The sequence below is a fragment of the Myxocyprinus asiaticus genome, chromosome 34 (assembly GCF_019703515.2).
Source record: "Myxocyprinus asiaticus isolate MX2 ecotype Aquarium Trade chromosome 34, UBuf_Myxa_2, whole genome shotgun sequence".
NCBI lineage: Eukaryota > Metazoa > Chordata > Actinopteri > Cypriniformes > Catostomidae > Myxocyprinus > Myxocyprinus asiaticus.
In genome coordinates, this window is record NC_059377.1 from 26,997,204 (window position 1) to 27,013,229 (window position 16,026).

General features: G+C 37.8%; 2 protein-coding genes across 2 annotated transcripts; both read left to right on the plus strand.

Moving 5' to 3' along the window:
* The first annotated feature begins 6,075 nt into the window (after positions 1–6,075).
* Positions 6,076–9,455, plus strand: LOC127425423 (elongation factor 1-alpha-like). Its single transcript, XM_051671437.1, has 8 exons — positions 6,076–6,233; positions 6,889–7,045; positions 7,428–7,607; positions 7,699–7,995; positions 8,095–8,245; positions 8,346–8,602; positions 8,708–8,942; positions 9,039–9,455. Exons 2-8 carry the CDS (start codon positions 6,902–6,904, stop codon positions 9,161–9,163), a joined length of 1,389 nt encoding a protein of 462 aa, XP_051527397.1. The 5' UTR covers positions 6,076–6,233; positions 6,889–6,901; the 3' UTR covers positions 9,164–9,455.
* A 201-nt stretch (positions 9,456–9,656) lies between these two features.
* Positions 9,657–14,915, plus strand: LOC127425424 (elongation factor 1-alpha-like). The gene is made up of 8 exons (XM_051671438.1): positions 9,657–9,780; positions 10,346–10,501; positions 12,539–12,718; positions 12,840–13,136; positions 13,563–13,713; positions 13,820–14,076; positions 14,166–14,400; positions 14,505–14,915. Exons 2-8 carry the CDS (start codon positions 10,358–10,360, stop codon positions 14,627–14,629), a joined length of 1,389 nt encoding a protein of 462 aa, XP_051527398.1. The 5' UTR covers positions 9,657–9,780; positions 10,346–10,357; the 3' UTR covers positions 14,630–14,915.
* Positions 14,916–16,026: the final 1,111 nt, after the last annotated feature.

Below are 16,026 nucleotides of genomic sequence, written 5' to 3' on the forward strand. Positions count from 1 at the left end.
ACTGTCCCTCTTAAAAGGATGGGTCCATAAGTTTTATTAAAAACAACAACAACAACAATGTAAAATTAAGGTGTTTTAAAATTATCTTTCTCAGCAGTTGGGAAGTGAATAGGAAAGACTGTCTTTGAATCGTGGACATTTGCATTCTTACCAAAGATCCACAGACAGAACCATGGGGTTCTCACACATGCAGATGTGTGTTTTCCTGACCCCCACCCATCGCATCACACCTTAAAAATGCTAAATGTATGGAGAGATTTAGGGGGAGGAGGATTTCTACCCTTTAATTGTGTTTTTTGAATTGGCATGGTCTTTGTTAGAAGAAGCCAAGTGGCTGTCCTAATACTCATGATGATTTTATTGGATATTTAAACGGCATGTTTTTTTTTTCTTCTTTTATGCTTTTAGATCATATTTAATTGCAAACTAGTTCTTCTAAAAGTAATATGTTTTAACTAGACTTGATGAGAAAACCTATATTCCAGATCTAATATACAGCTTGAAGTCAAAAGGATTCTTTAGATCACAGAGCACTTACAAATATGAAAAACACTGCTATCATAAAAATATTTTAACCTACATTACATTTACATGTATTCATTTAACTACCACTTTTATCCAAAGCAACAAATGAGGGAAAACACAGTACTGCAGTGGCGCAATGCCAAATTTCAAGAGTAAACCAGAATATTACAAAGCTATTTCATCTTACATTGAGGCCTGCTCTGTTTCAGCCTTGAGAGAAAAAGTTAGGCCCTTCCCCACCATTGCATGACTCAACTCTGATCCCATGCCAAACACTGACGTTGATTTCATAGCATACATTCTATATGCCCTTCCCCCAACTTGTTGAGTACCTGAGATAGACACCAAATGGTAGCTTATTTGGATAAATATATATTCAGCCTGTGTGCCTCAAGAATAACCAGGCAGACTGGCCAGATCAGACTAAAGACCTAGAATACAAAAGGACAGATGTTACTTGTTCTTCAGTGAGAAAGGCAGGGCAGGATATGCTGAGTTATGTTTGTTGGGGTGGAACTCTAGACAGCTAAGCTGTGAATGGTAATCATCTCCAGTTTGGTGTGAGTGTGTGAGGGAAAGAAAAAATGGATGTTAGGAATCAACCACAATTGACAAAGTACTATCATGTGTTAACCTTTTTCTCAACCACTGTGGAATTGATGTCATTCATATGACCGTCATCTCACTGCTTAATTATATCATCTTCTTTATGACACAGTTTCCTACGTCTTATATGAATAAAGTAAAAACATGATAATGCTTGACGAGAAGTTTGAATGAGACAGTCTGTTTAAAAGGATTTGTGTGTTTGCCACTTAAAGGAATATTCCGGGTTCAATACATGTTTAGTTAATTGACAGCATTTGTGGCATAATATTGATTGCCACAAAAATTTATTTTGAATCATCCCTCCTTTTCTTTAAAAAAAAGTTACAGTGAGGCGCTTACAATGGAAGTGAATGGGGCCAATTTTTGGAGGGTTTAAAGGCAGAAATGTGAAGCTTATAATTTTATAAAAGCTCTTACATTAATTATTCTGTTAAAACTTGTGTATTATTTGAGTTGTAAATTTGTTTAAATTGTAAATTTTACAGTCATTTTAGGGTTTTAGGGTTTGTTGACATTACAACGAAATGGCAATGAAGTTGTAAAATTGTACACAGAAAAGGTTAGTAAGTGATTTGATCACACTAATATCATGTTAACATGCATATTGTTTATGTATTGTGGCTATACTTTTGAAATAGTGAGTATTTTAATGTTTATGGACTGGCCTCATTAACTTTCATTGCAAGTGCCTCACTGTGACCCAGAGTTTTGCTTTTTTTAAAGAAAAGGAGGGACGAGTCAAAATAAATTTTTGTGGCAATCAACATTATGCCACAAATGCTGACGTAATGTTATAATACAAGACATAAACAATATGTGTGTTAACATGATTTTAGTGTGATAAAATCACCTTATCTGTGTAAAGTTATAACCAATTTTGCAACTTCGTTGCCATGATGATGTAATGTCAACAAACCATGAAATGACTGTAAAAATTACAATTTAAACAACTTTACAGCTCAAATAATACATGAGTTTTTAATAAAAATTAATATGTGCTTTTAGAAAATTAAGCTTCACATTTCTGCCTTTAAACCTTCCAAAAATTGGCCCCATTCACTTCCGTTGTAAGTGCCTCATTGTAACTTCGATTTTTGCTTCTTTTTTTAAATTTGCAATTTTTTTTTAAATCAACATTATGCCACAAATGCTGTCGATTGAGCTTAACTTTTGTATTAAACCTGGAATATTCCTTTAATCAAAATTTGTGGCATAATAAAGTTATTTCCAATACAGTGATATACGAAACACCTATTACAGAGTTTCATTGTCATGGCATCAAAGAAAAGGTTAGTAAGCGATTTTATCGCACTAAAATCATGTGATAAAGTGTATAATTTTTTACAACTTGTGGCTATACTTTTGAAACAGTGTATTTTAGTGTTTATGGATTGGCTCCATTCACTTCCATTGCAAATACCTCACAGTTGCTACAATTTATGTCTTTTTTTTTCTTCTTTTTTTTTAAATAAGGGAGGAGTCAAAATTATTTCTTGTGGAAATCAAAATTATGCAACAAATTCTGTTAATTGAGCTTTACTTATATTGAAATCAGAATATTCCTTTAAGTTTGTAAAGTTCTTTATGCTGACAGCTCACTTTTTGTGGACATACAGTAAATGACATCAATCCACTAAACAGATAAAACATTTTACACACTTATTTAACTGTATGGGGCATTTAGAAAACTAGTTGTAAAGTGGTGCCCTGCATATTGTCACATGCATTTCTCCATTAAAAGAAAACTTAGCCTTTTGTTGTTGTTTTTAAGTGAATGAAAACGTACAGTACTGTTAATATATTATGCAATTATATGATTTTCAGCTATACAATTAATATAATTGTGTTAATATTTTATTTCAATAGCTAGTCATTTCTCAATTCTTTTCACTAGCATAGTCTCTGTGTAATCGCTGCCTATACAAGAGAATGTTTACAACTCTGACTGCCACAGTATATTTGGCCTGGCTGTGTGTGAGAGTGTATGTGTGTGTCTCTCTTGACTGAAAATAGCAGCTGTCAATGAAGCATCTGCTACCTGAACTGTTTGAGAAAGACCGAGTTGACCAGAGGCTCAGGGAGATTCCAGTTCTTTAAAAAAATGGCAACGATGAATGTAAGGCCACAAGCCAAGCCACATAGCTTAAAGATTCCCTAGACTCTAAGAACAATGAAGTGCTGTGGCTAGATGCAGGAAATGTGCATACGAACAAAGGAAAATTTTTAAAGTTTTTAGGCTGGTGCTTTATAATAGGATAGTTTAGTTCTCACTATTCTGCAAACAAACTATCTGATTGAATCTGAATCTGAATAGATGAACCACTGGGTGGACATGCATCTCGACAATGAATCTGAGAACACTTATCAACTGTGTGTTCTGTTGTAAATTGTTGACAAATTTGCATACAGAATAGGCTAATCACACTGTCTCCAGAGTAGAAAGACTGGTTGCCTTATCACAAAAATAAATAAAATAATATAAAATAAAGAAATGGAACAGTGAGGCACTTACAATGTAAGTAAATGGGGCCATTCCATAAATGTTAAAATATTCACTGTTTCAAAAGTATAGCAACAATATTATAGTTTTAAGCCCAGTTGGGCAAATGTGTATTTTCTTTTTTGAAGTGAATTTGTAAATTGGTTTCAAACACCAAGTTTAAACTTTCTAAAATATGAATAACTTTTGTAAATTGTATCTTCCAAAATAAAATTTCAATATATCTTTTGCAATGTTAACATGATTTTAGTGGGATAAAATAACATACTAACCATATCTGTGTGAAGTTATATCCAGTTTTACAACTTTGTTGTAATGATGACATAATGCCAGTAAACCCTGTTATCCAACAAATGCTTATAAATCGCTAATTTTATCACACTAAAATCGTGCAGCACATAAAAAGTTTGCATCTTGTAGCTATACTTATTAAACATTATATTTTATAGTTTTTGGACTGACCCTGTTCACTTCCATTGCAAGTACCTTACTGTAACCGTGATTTTTGATTTTTCTTTTTAAATAAATAAATGAGGGATGATTTAAAAAACAATGTATGTATGTTTTTGGTAATTAACACTATATGCCACAAATGCTGATGAAGGTATTGAACTAGGAACATTCATTTAATTGCAATTCTGATTTCTTCACATTCTTCAAATTTTTTACATTCTGTGAAAACATGTAAACCATTTTTATTATCACAATTAAATGCTTTCTGGATGTGTATATATTTCACATACTTTTTGAGCATTCCCAAGAAACACACATACTGATGAAATATAGGCTGTAGATGCACTGTAAGATGCTTTAGATAAAAACATCTGCTAAATAAATAGGCTACATGTTAATCTGTATAGGGTACAAAGGGGTAAAAGGAATATTTGATGTGATTTTCTCCCAAAACACAAATAGCAACAAAAAGCAAAAACAACCAAAGTACTTAACACCTTGTCACTATACACTGCAAAATATTCCTGATCCATAAGATCATTGCGAGCCATGTCTAAAGTTTGATTTTTAGTTAATTTGATCAAATTTTTTTCTCCCCTTTTCTCCCCAATTTGGAATGCCCAATTCCCAATGTGCTCTAAGTCCTCGTGATGGCATAGTGACTCACCTCAATCCGGGTGGCAGAGGATGAATCTCAGTTGCCTCCGTGTCTGAGACGTCAATCCGCGCATCTTATCAGGTGGCTGGTTGAGCGTGTTACCGCGGAGACCTAGCGCATGTGGAGGCTTCACGCTATTCTCCGCGGCATCCACGCACAACTCACCACACGCCCCACCGAGAGCGAGAACCACACATTATAGTGACCACGAGGAGGTTACCCCATATGACTCTACCCTCCCTAGCAACTGGGCCAAGTTGGTTGCTTAGGAGACCTGGCTGGAGTCACTGATCTAATATTTAATCATTTTTAAAATGTTGCAAATTTATGTTGCTGATGAAAATCCCTGAAATTATCACATTTATTTTGAGACAAAATACTTATTTGTCATTTTCAGTTTTGTTCAAGATGATTAAAAGTTTTTTAATAACTGTTGCAGGTGGGGCAAATAGATTTGTTATGAAAAATGTTCAAAGTGGGCTGACATTGACTGATCCAATTACAATTTAAATTAATGTTATGAAATGCCAAACGTGATTGAAATTAACCGTAAATGTTTAACCCTTTTCTGAATGGGTTATTTTGAATAAGTATTATCCTAAATTGTTACTCAAAAAAGCAAGTTGCTGTCTCAAAAGTAAGTTGACAAATTTTGCCCTAAAACTATTGTCCCTATATTTACACAATATCACTTTAACCCCCCTGGAAGGCTTTTACCCCAAGTGTGGGGTAAAAGTCTCCCTCGCTAAACTTTTTATAATTTTTTTTTTTTTTTTATCAAAATAATCTTCCGCTATTATCTTTTCTCATACAAAGAATTTTGCTCCATCAATTTTCAATAAAAATGCATTTAATTTTTCAATCTTGATATTTTGTGACCAGTAAGAAAGCACATTTTCCTTAAGGTGTGCCATTAGCCCCGTTGTACCCTGTCATATTCTGCTTTGACAAATACATTTAAAATAATTAAAACTGAACTTTAAATCAAATTTAAACCACAAGGAAGACGAAAGACAATATGATGGAGTTTCAGGTTTATAGTGATGATGATTGTCGTCATTCACCTTATGTGTACTTAAAACATATGCTTGTGTGGTAAACATCTTAACCTGGCAATCTAAAAGGGTAAACACCTAATTTAAATGGCCAAATATACGTTTATAATTACATTAAAGTTGCATTAATTATTGCCCTTTGTGGATTATGTGTCTTAAAATTTGTGGCTAATATTTTGTGATTAAGTTCTTCACAACATATCATAAATATTTTTAAAATGTTGTAAATTTCCAATTTCAGACAGTCAACCAGATGATGTGTGAAACAAAGTGGTGACGTATGTTCAACGAGGCGGGGAGGGAGAGAGGAAGCGGGAGGATGCAGCCCAGTCGGTCCTCCTCCCGTATATAAATTCTCCAACCAAAGCATTTTTCTTCCTCTTTCTGTTACCTGGCACAAGGGGAGCAGCAGCTGAGTGATCGCTCAACCTTGGTGAGTCATATCGCTGTTGTATAGGCCTTGCTTGAATTTTAATGTAATTTGTTGTATTTAAAGGACTTTTGGGCCATTTTGAAGATTTTTTTCTATATTTGTGAATATTTCACCGTTTAACGTTGCCATAGCTTTGCTTTCATCATGTGAGGTTAAAGGAGAGTTTTTATTTTCCTTTTTTTTTCTTTTTTTTAAATGTTATTTTAAAGTGTTTTTTGCTTGGTATTGTATATTTCGAGGGGATTGGGTCGATTTTACTTAGTCGATTTTTTTATTTTTTCTTTAAACTCGTGTGCTTGCGTCTTCCAAAGGTGGGAACCGGCAAAAGAACAAAGACTCTAACCGATTTCTAGTCACTGGCTTGATAAAAGCCTCTCACACATTCCCGCATCCAACAACTGTTACAAGTATACGGAGAGCCAGATGCCTGGATCCCTTTGGATTCTGTCCAGACATTTAGAATTTTTATGTAACTTAATACTGGGTAACCCTTAAAGAAACACGTGTCGCATTTGCCTTATGGTGAACTAGGCCGGTTCAAACTACGGGCCATTTTTACTTCCGTTACGAAACCCCTTGCTTATTTGTAACAATGGAAAGTCCGCGCTTTTTTGTGCGTTTAATAACTTTTCCGCATTTTTCTTTCCTTAACCAGAAACTGATAAATCATGGGAAAGGAAAAGATCCACATTAACATCGTGGTTATCGGCCACGTCGACTCCGGAAAGTCAACCACCACCGGTCATCTGATCTACAAATGCGGTGGAATCGACAAGAGAACCATCGAGAAGTTCGAGAAGGAAGCCGCTGAGGTGAGTTATTGAGCACTTGTGTTGATTTTTTTCGCGTATTTCTCTACATTGTTTGCCGCTCTGCTTCGGGTATCAAGAGCCAAAATGGCGTCGGTAGCACGCGTTCCTGGACTCAAGCCGGCTGGGTGTGAGAGTGGGTGGAGCTTTAGCTCCTCTCGCGATGACTATGCGCTTTATGTAATGGCGGCCTAGTAGGCCAGTCAGCATGTGCGTTGACTCCTTTTGGCACTTTCATTAAATTATGTCCTTTTAATATGCCATTTTTAACTTTTTTTTTTTGTTTTTTTTTTCCCCCTCATACTGTGAAATTACACCAGCTCATGTAGCACTTTAGACTGAATCTTACTGTATTATAACGTTTCATTGTGGTTTGTCTGAACAGATGGGCAAGGGCTCCTTCAAATATGCCTGGGTGCTGGACAAACTGAAGGCAGAGCGTGAGCGTGGTATCACCATTGACATTGCTCTCTGGAAATTTGAGACCACCAAGTACTACGTCACCATCATTGATGCCCCTGGGCACAGAGATTTCATCAAGAACATGATCACTGGTACTTCTCAGGTATGAAGACCCACACATGTACACATGCTGAACGGTAGTTTTAAGTCATTGAGTATTTTTACATTTTCATGCTATATTTTTCCACTTTCAGGCTGACTGTGCTGTGCTGATTGTTGCTGGTGGTGTTGGTGAATTTGAGGCTGGTATCTCCAAAAATGGACAGACCCGTGAGCATGCCCTGCTTGCCTTCACCCTGGGAGTGAAACAGCTTATTGTTGGAGTCAACAAGATGGACTCCACCGAGCCCCCTTACAGCCAGGCTCGTTTTGAGGAAATCACCAAGGAAGTCAGCGCCTACATCAAGAAGATTGGCTACAACCCTGCCACTGTTGCCTTTGTCCCAATTTCTGGATGGCATGGTGACAACATGCTGGAGCCCAGCACAAACGTAAGTTTGTTGTCCATCCTCTTTCACTTACCAAAGTAAATTATTGAGACCCAATAATTTACACCAAGCATTTTTAAATTTATGTCTGTTCACTTTTAGATGGGCTGGTTCAAAGGATGGAAGGTTGAGCGCAAGGAGGGTAATGCTAATGGTGTTACTCTTCTTGATGCCCTGGATGCCATCTTGCCCCCCAGCCGCCCCACTGACAAGCCCCTCCGTCTGCCACTTCAGGATGTCTACAAAATTGGAGGTGGGTTCACTTTATTTTCCTCCCCTTTTGTGAACTCCTCTAGTTTAGAAGACCCAATGAAACATGATGACTTCTAACACATTCTCCTTGTGTTCTTTAGGTATTGGAACCGTGCCTGTGGGTCGTGTGGAGACTGGAGTCCTCAAGCCTGGCATGGTTGTGACTTTTGCTCCTGCCAATGTGACCACTGAGGTTAAGTCTGTTGAGATGCACCATGAGTCCCTTACTGAGGCTACACCTGGTGACAATGTCGGCTTCAACGTCAAGAACGTGTCTGTCAAGGACATCCGTCGTGGTAATGTGGCTGGAGACAGCAAGAATGATCCCCCTATGCAGGCTGCCACTTTCACAGCTCAGGTTAGTTGTGATCTGATATTGCATGCTCTTCATTTTATTTATATATAAATATTATATATAACTGATGGGATATTGAGTGCTTTTATCATCTCTATCCCCTTCCAGGTCATCATCCTCAATCACCCTGGTCAGATCTCTCAGGGCTATGCCCCTGTCCTGGACTGCCACACTGCTCACATTGCCTGCAAGTTTGCTGAGCTCAAGGAGAAGATTGACCGTCGTTCTGGCAAGAAGCTTGAGGACAACCCCAAGGCCCTTAAATCTGGAGATGCTGCCATTGTTGAGATGATCCCTGGCAAGCCCATGTGTGTGGAGAGCTTCTCTACCTATCCTCCTCTTGGTAAGTTCATATTGCGCTCTTTGCTACACCTGCTTATTTCAGAATTTCCAGTAACTTTTTTTTGTAGAGCTCAGAGCTGATCTCTCTTATCCACAGGTCGCTTCGCTGTGCGTGACATGAGGCAGACCGTTGCTGTTGGTGTCATAAAGAGTGTTGAGAAGAAAATCGGAGGTGCTGGCAAGGTCACAAAGTCTGCACAGAAAGCTGCCAAGACCAAGTGAATTTCCCTGTACCATGCTGTTCCAAAGGTTGTGGAATGTTCTCCCCAGCCTCCTGGAATTTCTCTAAACCTGGGCACTCTACTTAAGGACTGGTTAATGCTGATTAAAACCCATCGGAAAAATTTTCGCAGGAAAGGAAACCAACTTGGATTAAGTGTGGCTCCATTTATTGATTGAGTGCCTCTTTCAGTTGTTAAATTTGAGTTGAAGTGGCTTAGAAATTCACCTGTTGCCACAGTAAAATTTTGGAAGAAAGCTGCTGATAAAACTAATAAAGGTATTAAAAATTGAATAGCTTTGTGTCATTTAATTGGTTGGGGTTGTGGGGGGGAGATTTAAGGGATGGCCAACTGTCATGTTTGTTGCAGCTGTCTTGACACGTGTTTGCTCAACTGCAGCCCTGTGTCTTCCATGCCCATTTTACTGATGTGTCTTAGTCCAATCACAAATGAGAGCGCTCAGTAATGCTACCAATGGTACCCCATTATATTCTGTATCCATGTGGTCCAAGTCATCCCACATATTCCACCCCATCTGCACCGGTATAAATTTAGACGGACTGTGTGACTCGGTCCTTTTTCTCTGGTCTGCTCTGGGCTGTTGGTGCCTGTAGCCTGGTAAGTTTAAATGTAGCCCATCTTGTTATATTTTGTGCTGTGGCTTGAATGCATTTTGGTGGGGAGGAGGGAGCAAAGGCGTTAAGTGTGTATGGTGTGGGGTTTTTCTTATATATAAAACAGCAATGTTTCCTTTTTAGGGTTTGTAATAACTTGAATCTGGGCTGATTTTTAATTCTAATTATACATTCTAACGCGCCTTTTAAATTTTTGTTGTTGTTTTTTTTTAAACATTACGTCACGCGTTTCATCACCTAAACTTTCTCCGTTTACCCCACCCCCCCCAATCTTTTACGGTCCTGCAAGTCTATAATTTGAATGGCAAAACTGGAAGAACATGGCTGGTGCTGTCATTCCAGTCCTTCAACATGGAGGACACGAAATGAATAGAGGGAGGGGTGCGTGTCTGGCTCAGGATCCTGCGCATGCACCGGCTGGCATGCTATTGTCCAAGCGAATTCACTTGTTCCTTTTGTTCTGAGTTTATTGCCATAAGCTACGCAATGTGCATGTTTTGTTGGAACGTCTGTATGTTTGGAACTAAACCACCCATGGTTTTCCACAGTAAATTTATAACATGGGTAAGGAAAAGATTCATATCAACATCGTGGTTATTGGCCATGTCGATTCTGGCAAGTCCACCACCACTGGACATCTCATCTACAAATGTGGGGGCATCGATAAGAGAACTATCGAGAAGTTCGAGAAGGAAGCGGCGGAGGTACGTTATCATACCGAATGGTGACTGAAATGACATATCTATTTGAGAAGGTGTGTGTGTGTGTGTGTTCTGGGCGTGTCTTTCAAACACGATGTGGTGTGAGCGACATCTACTGTTTAGTTTGCCCATTGTCATTGCGAAACATAAATTGTGGATATAAGTTTTATATATATATATATATATATATATATAATATGCTTTTCTAATTTGGGAGACCAGGGCTAATTGTCACACTTTACAATTAATATTTGTAGGCAGGTTTATTTTTTTTATTTTCTATATAGATATAAATCCTAAAGGAATAGTTATCCCAAAAATGAAATTTACTCACCCTCATGCCATCCCAGATGTGTATGACTTTCTTGAACACGAACGAAGATTTTTAGAAAAATATTTCCGCTCTGTAGGTCCATACAATGCAAGTGAATGGTAATAAATTTTGAATCTCCAAAAAGCACAAAGGCAGCATAAGTCGTCCATATGACTCCAGTGTTTAAATCCATGTAATCTGAAGTGATCTTATTAGTTTTGGAAGAGAACAGCCCAAAATATAACTCCTTTTTCACAAATCTTGGCCTCAGCAGTATTTTTTGAGATCATGATTTCAAGCTTGATTATACTTCCTAGCGCCACCTAGCACTAGAAAGAATAATCAATCTTGAAACCATAATAGTGCCAAGAGACTGCAATGGTAAGATATACAGTAAAAAGGAGTTACATTTTGGTCTGTTCTCACCCAAAACCGATTAGAACACTGATGTCATGTGGATTACTTTTCTGCTGCCTTTGTATTTTTTGGAGCTTCAAAGTTTTGGTCACCATCCACTTACATTAAATGGACCCACAGAACTGAGTTTTTATTTTATTATTATTATTTTTTTTTATATAAATCTTATGTTCTGCAGAAGAAAGTCATACACATCTGGGATGGCATGAGACTGAGTAAATTATGAGAATTTTCTTTTTTGGCTGAACTATCCTTTTAGAGCTATCGAACTTTTCCACCATTATTGCTCAGGGAAAAAGATGCAGTTCATGAAACATATGTTGTCATGCTGGGGTATACAAAATATTTTAGCCTGTTTTAAAGATTTGTGCATTTCAATTGTAAAACAAAATTCCATCAAATTGAACTATTTTTTAAACCAAAAATTTTGTGAAATGAAAATATTAAGGTTTTTATTTTGTAAAATTTTACCCGGTTAAATTTGAGACAATTGTTATGAAATTGAAATGTGAAAATTAATTTGAGTGTTAATTGTAACAACGAATCTGCCATTAAACATCCTTTCATATGCTTTTAAACAGAACGACAATTAATGTAACATCACATTGTAACAAACCATTACAAGTACTGTGATTAATAAATTGTTTGAAATTATAACATTTAAAACACATGTGACAACTTTCCCCGTCCTGCCATTTGTGGAAAAATACCTGTGTCCTGAAAGATATAACCTTATGGTTATAACACAGTTTAACCTTATGGTCAAAATCTACATTCATTATAATTTACCCTTGGCTTAATGTATCATGCCAATGTGGTGTTATTGTGTTTACTTGTTTACCCAACAGCTACTGCAAAAATATATTGACATTTTATTTTGGAACATACAATTTACAAAAGTTATTCATATTTTAGGAAGTTTAAACTTGTTGTTTGAAACCAATTTACAATTTTATAATTACTGAAATATAACCCTTGTGACATTTTCCCTGTGAGACAACTAGCCCCGGTCTTCTCTATAATAATGTAATAATTCTGGAATTTAGATTATTATAATCACTAAATCAGTCCTGTTAAAGCATCATTTATGTCATGTTTGAAAGGGTTTATATGAATGAAAATCGAATATTTACATTTATTTAACAGACCTTTTATCAAAAGCGATTTACAAATAATAATGATACAAATTGAAGCAATTAATCCAAACAATATAAAGTTCTACATTGCTTATTTAGTCCATGCATTAGTTTACTAAATCGTTGGTTTCACAAACTTCACAAATATGACTATAAATATTTGTCCGCATCAAGATGGGCAAGGGCTCCTTCAAATATGCCTGGGTCCTGGACAAACTGAAGGCAGAGCGTGAGCGTGGTATCACCATTGATATTTCTCTCTGGAAATTTGAGACCAGCAAGTACTACGTCACCATCATTGATGCCCCTGGGCACAGAGACTTCATCAAGAACATGATCACTGGTACCTCTCAGGTAGGGTTGTTTGTATTTCAACATATTACAAGTTACCATGCATAAATAGTGTAAATATACATTTAAAATATACATTTAATTATTTTTTACATTTTTATTTCTATTTCACCCCTACTCCCAGGCTGACTGTGCCGTGCTGATTGTTGCTGCTGGTGTTGGTGAGTTCGAGGCTGGTATCTCCAAGAACGGACAGACCCGTGAGCATGCCCTCCTGGCCTACACTCTGGGAGTGAAACAGCTTATTGTTGGAGTGAACAAGATGGACTCCACCGAGCCACCTTACAGCCAGAAGCGTTATGAGGAGATCACCAAGGAAGTCGGCGCCTACATTAAGAAGATCGGCTACAATCCCGCCACTGTTGCCTTCGTCCCAATTTCTGGATGGCATGGAGACAACATGCTGGAGCCCAGCACAAACGTGAGAATCTTCTCTGTCCTGGATTTGAAGGGGTTGTATTTCATAGTTATCCCTTAGAGGCAGGGTGTCCCAACCAGGGGGTTTGAAAATGACTCGGGTTCATGAGGAAAATCCAGGGATTTGTGAGATTGTGATAGAAATGCCAATTAATTAAAAGTATATTAAAAATGTCAAATTTGAAAAATAATGTAAAAAAAGGTGCAATAAAATTGTAATAAGAAAAATAACAGTAGATATTAAAATAGGATGTAGTGAATTTATATTTTTTGAAAAGTAAAAAAACAAAAATAAAGTAAATATTTCAGATAATAGGGGTTCAGCTGGCAAAAAAGGCTAGGAAGCTCCTGCCGTAGTAAATATGACCCATGATTGTGATTCCTATTGTTCATTAATCTTCTCCCTTTGTACTTGCCTTATGGAAAATAGATGAGCTGGTTCAAGGGATGGAAAATTGAGAGGAAGGAAGGTGCTGCCAACGGTGTTACCCTCCTTGAGGCGCTGGACTCCATCCTGCCACCCTCTCGGCCCACTGACAAGCCTCTTCGTTTGCCTCTGCAGGATGTGTACAAGATTGGAGGTAAACCAGCCTCATTCACCGGTTCCTCTGTTGAGAGATATGAGAACCTGGATGTTCTGTTGTCTTCAAGACTCTTTTCAAAACTTTCTCCCTGATTCTCCATCAGGTATTGGAACTGTGCCTGTCGGCCGTGTTGAGACTGGAACTCTGAAGGCAGGCATGATTGTGACCTTTGCCCCTGCCAATGTGACCACTGAGGTCAAGTCTGTTGAGATGCACCATGAGTCTCTTGCTGAGGCTCTACCCGGTGACAACGTTGGCTTCAACGTCAAGAACGTGTCTGTCAAGGACATCCGTCGTGGTAATGTGGCTGGAGACAGCAAGAATGATCCCCCTATGCAGGCTGCCACCTTCACAGCTCAGGTTAGTTGAGTGATCTGATATTGCATTCTCTTCATAATATAACCGATGGGATATCGAGTGCTGCATCATCTCTGTCCACTTCCTTCCAGGTCATCATCCTCAATCACCCTGGTCAAATCTCTCAGGGCTATGCCCCTGTCCTGGACTGTCACACTGCCCACATTGCCTGCAAGTTTGCTGAGCTCAAGGAGAAGATCGACCGTCGTTCTGGCAAGAAGCTTGAGGACAACCCCAAGGCCCTCAAATCTGGGGATGCTGCCATTATTGTTATGGTTCCTGGCAAGCCCATGTGTGTGGAGAGCTTCTCACAGTATCCACCACTGGGTAAGAGTCATAATTATGTTGAGACTGACAAAAATCAGAGTAAAACAAAAATAATGGCCATTTTTGTTTTGGCTTTACTTCACCTTTTGTCCACTATGTTGCAGGTCGTTTTGCTGTGCGTGACATGAGGCAGACGGTTGCTGTTGGTGTCATCAAGGCTGTTGAGAAAAAAGCCTCCACCGCTGGCAAGGTGACCAAGTCTGCTCAGAAGGCAGCCAAAACAAAATGAATCGTCACGTCAGACACCCAGCAAGCCCCGTTGACAACCTATACTGCAATGTCTCAGAATCTGAGCACAGTTTTAAAGGACTGGCTAATGCTGATAAAAACCCACCGTAAAAGTTTCCGAAGGAAAGGAGGAAATTATGTATGTCTAAATACCTTAGGAGATAATGAATATAAAAATAAACAATAATCATTCATCACAGCTTGTGCAATTATTTATTCTGGTAAGTCAGAGCACTGTGAACGGTTTTATTGTAAGTGCATTCATAAATAAATTCTTTTTGAACATTTTCAAATGCTCTTTTTTAAAGATTTAAATCTCAAGTAGCTTTGCCATACATACATATCCACCCTTTTTAGGCTGAAAGAAAAACATTTGTTATTGGTCTCATTCTGTTGTTATTTGTTAAAATGGCAATGATCTTTTATTGTGTGAATCCAGCTATACTGAAATGTTGCTAGCTGTGTAGGTATCTGTAACAGTTGGAATATAGATTTCCATAATTTTATCCCATTTTTTAAAAAGAATATTCCGCACTGTATATAAATTAAGCTAAATCGACAGTTTTTGCGGCATAACGTTGATAACCACAAAAAATTATTCTTAATGTAAAAAAATACAAAATGGAGGTTAACTTTTGAAACTGAGTATTTTAAAGGTGCACTCAGTAACTTTTTCTTGTCATTTAGGACTTGCAGTGACACCTAGTGGCATGGATGCAGTATCATTTAAAATCAATAGTTTTTAGTCACAGATGCCATTGTAGAAATTCACTATACAGTCGGCCATGATTAATTTAATCCAAGAGTAAAGGTGTCCAATAACAGGCTGGTTACTTAGATTAAACGAGTAGTATTTGACTAGTCATGTGACCTCAACATGACAGCCTCCATGTGCGGACCCTCTCCATGTAGAATAAAACAGCTTTTATACGGTTACTGATATGACTGGATTCTTCATTTCATGTGAGTACATGATTTTATATACAGTTGTGCTCAAAAGTTTGCATACCCTTGGAGAATTGGTAACATACAGTATGTACCATTTTTAAAGAAAACATGAGTGAGCAGGCAAAACACATTTCTTTTATTTCTTATGGGATTCATATTCAACTGTAGGTTATAACAGAATGGCACGATCATAAAACAAAACATGGCAACAATGAAAAAAATGAAATGACCCCTGTTCAAAAGTCTGCATACCCTTAGTTCCTAATACTGTGTATTGCCCCCTTTAGCATCAATGGCAGTGTGCAGTCTTGTGTAATAGTTGTCTATGAGGCCCCAAATTCTTGCAGGTGGTATAGTTGCCCATTCGTCTTGGCAAAATGCCTCCAGGTCGTCTTTCATGAACCGCATGTTTGAGATCTCCCCAGAGTGGCTCGATGATATTAAGGTCAG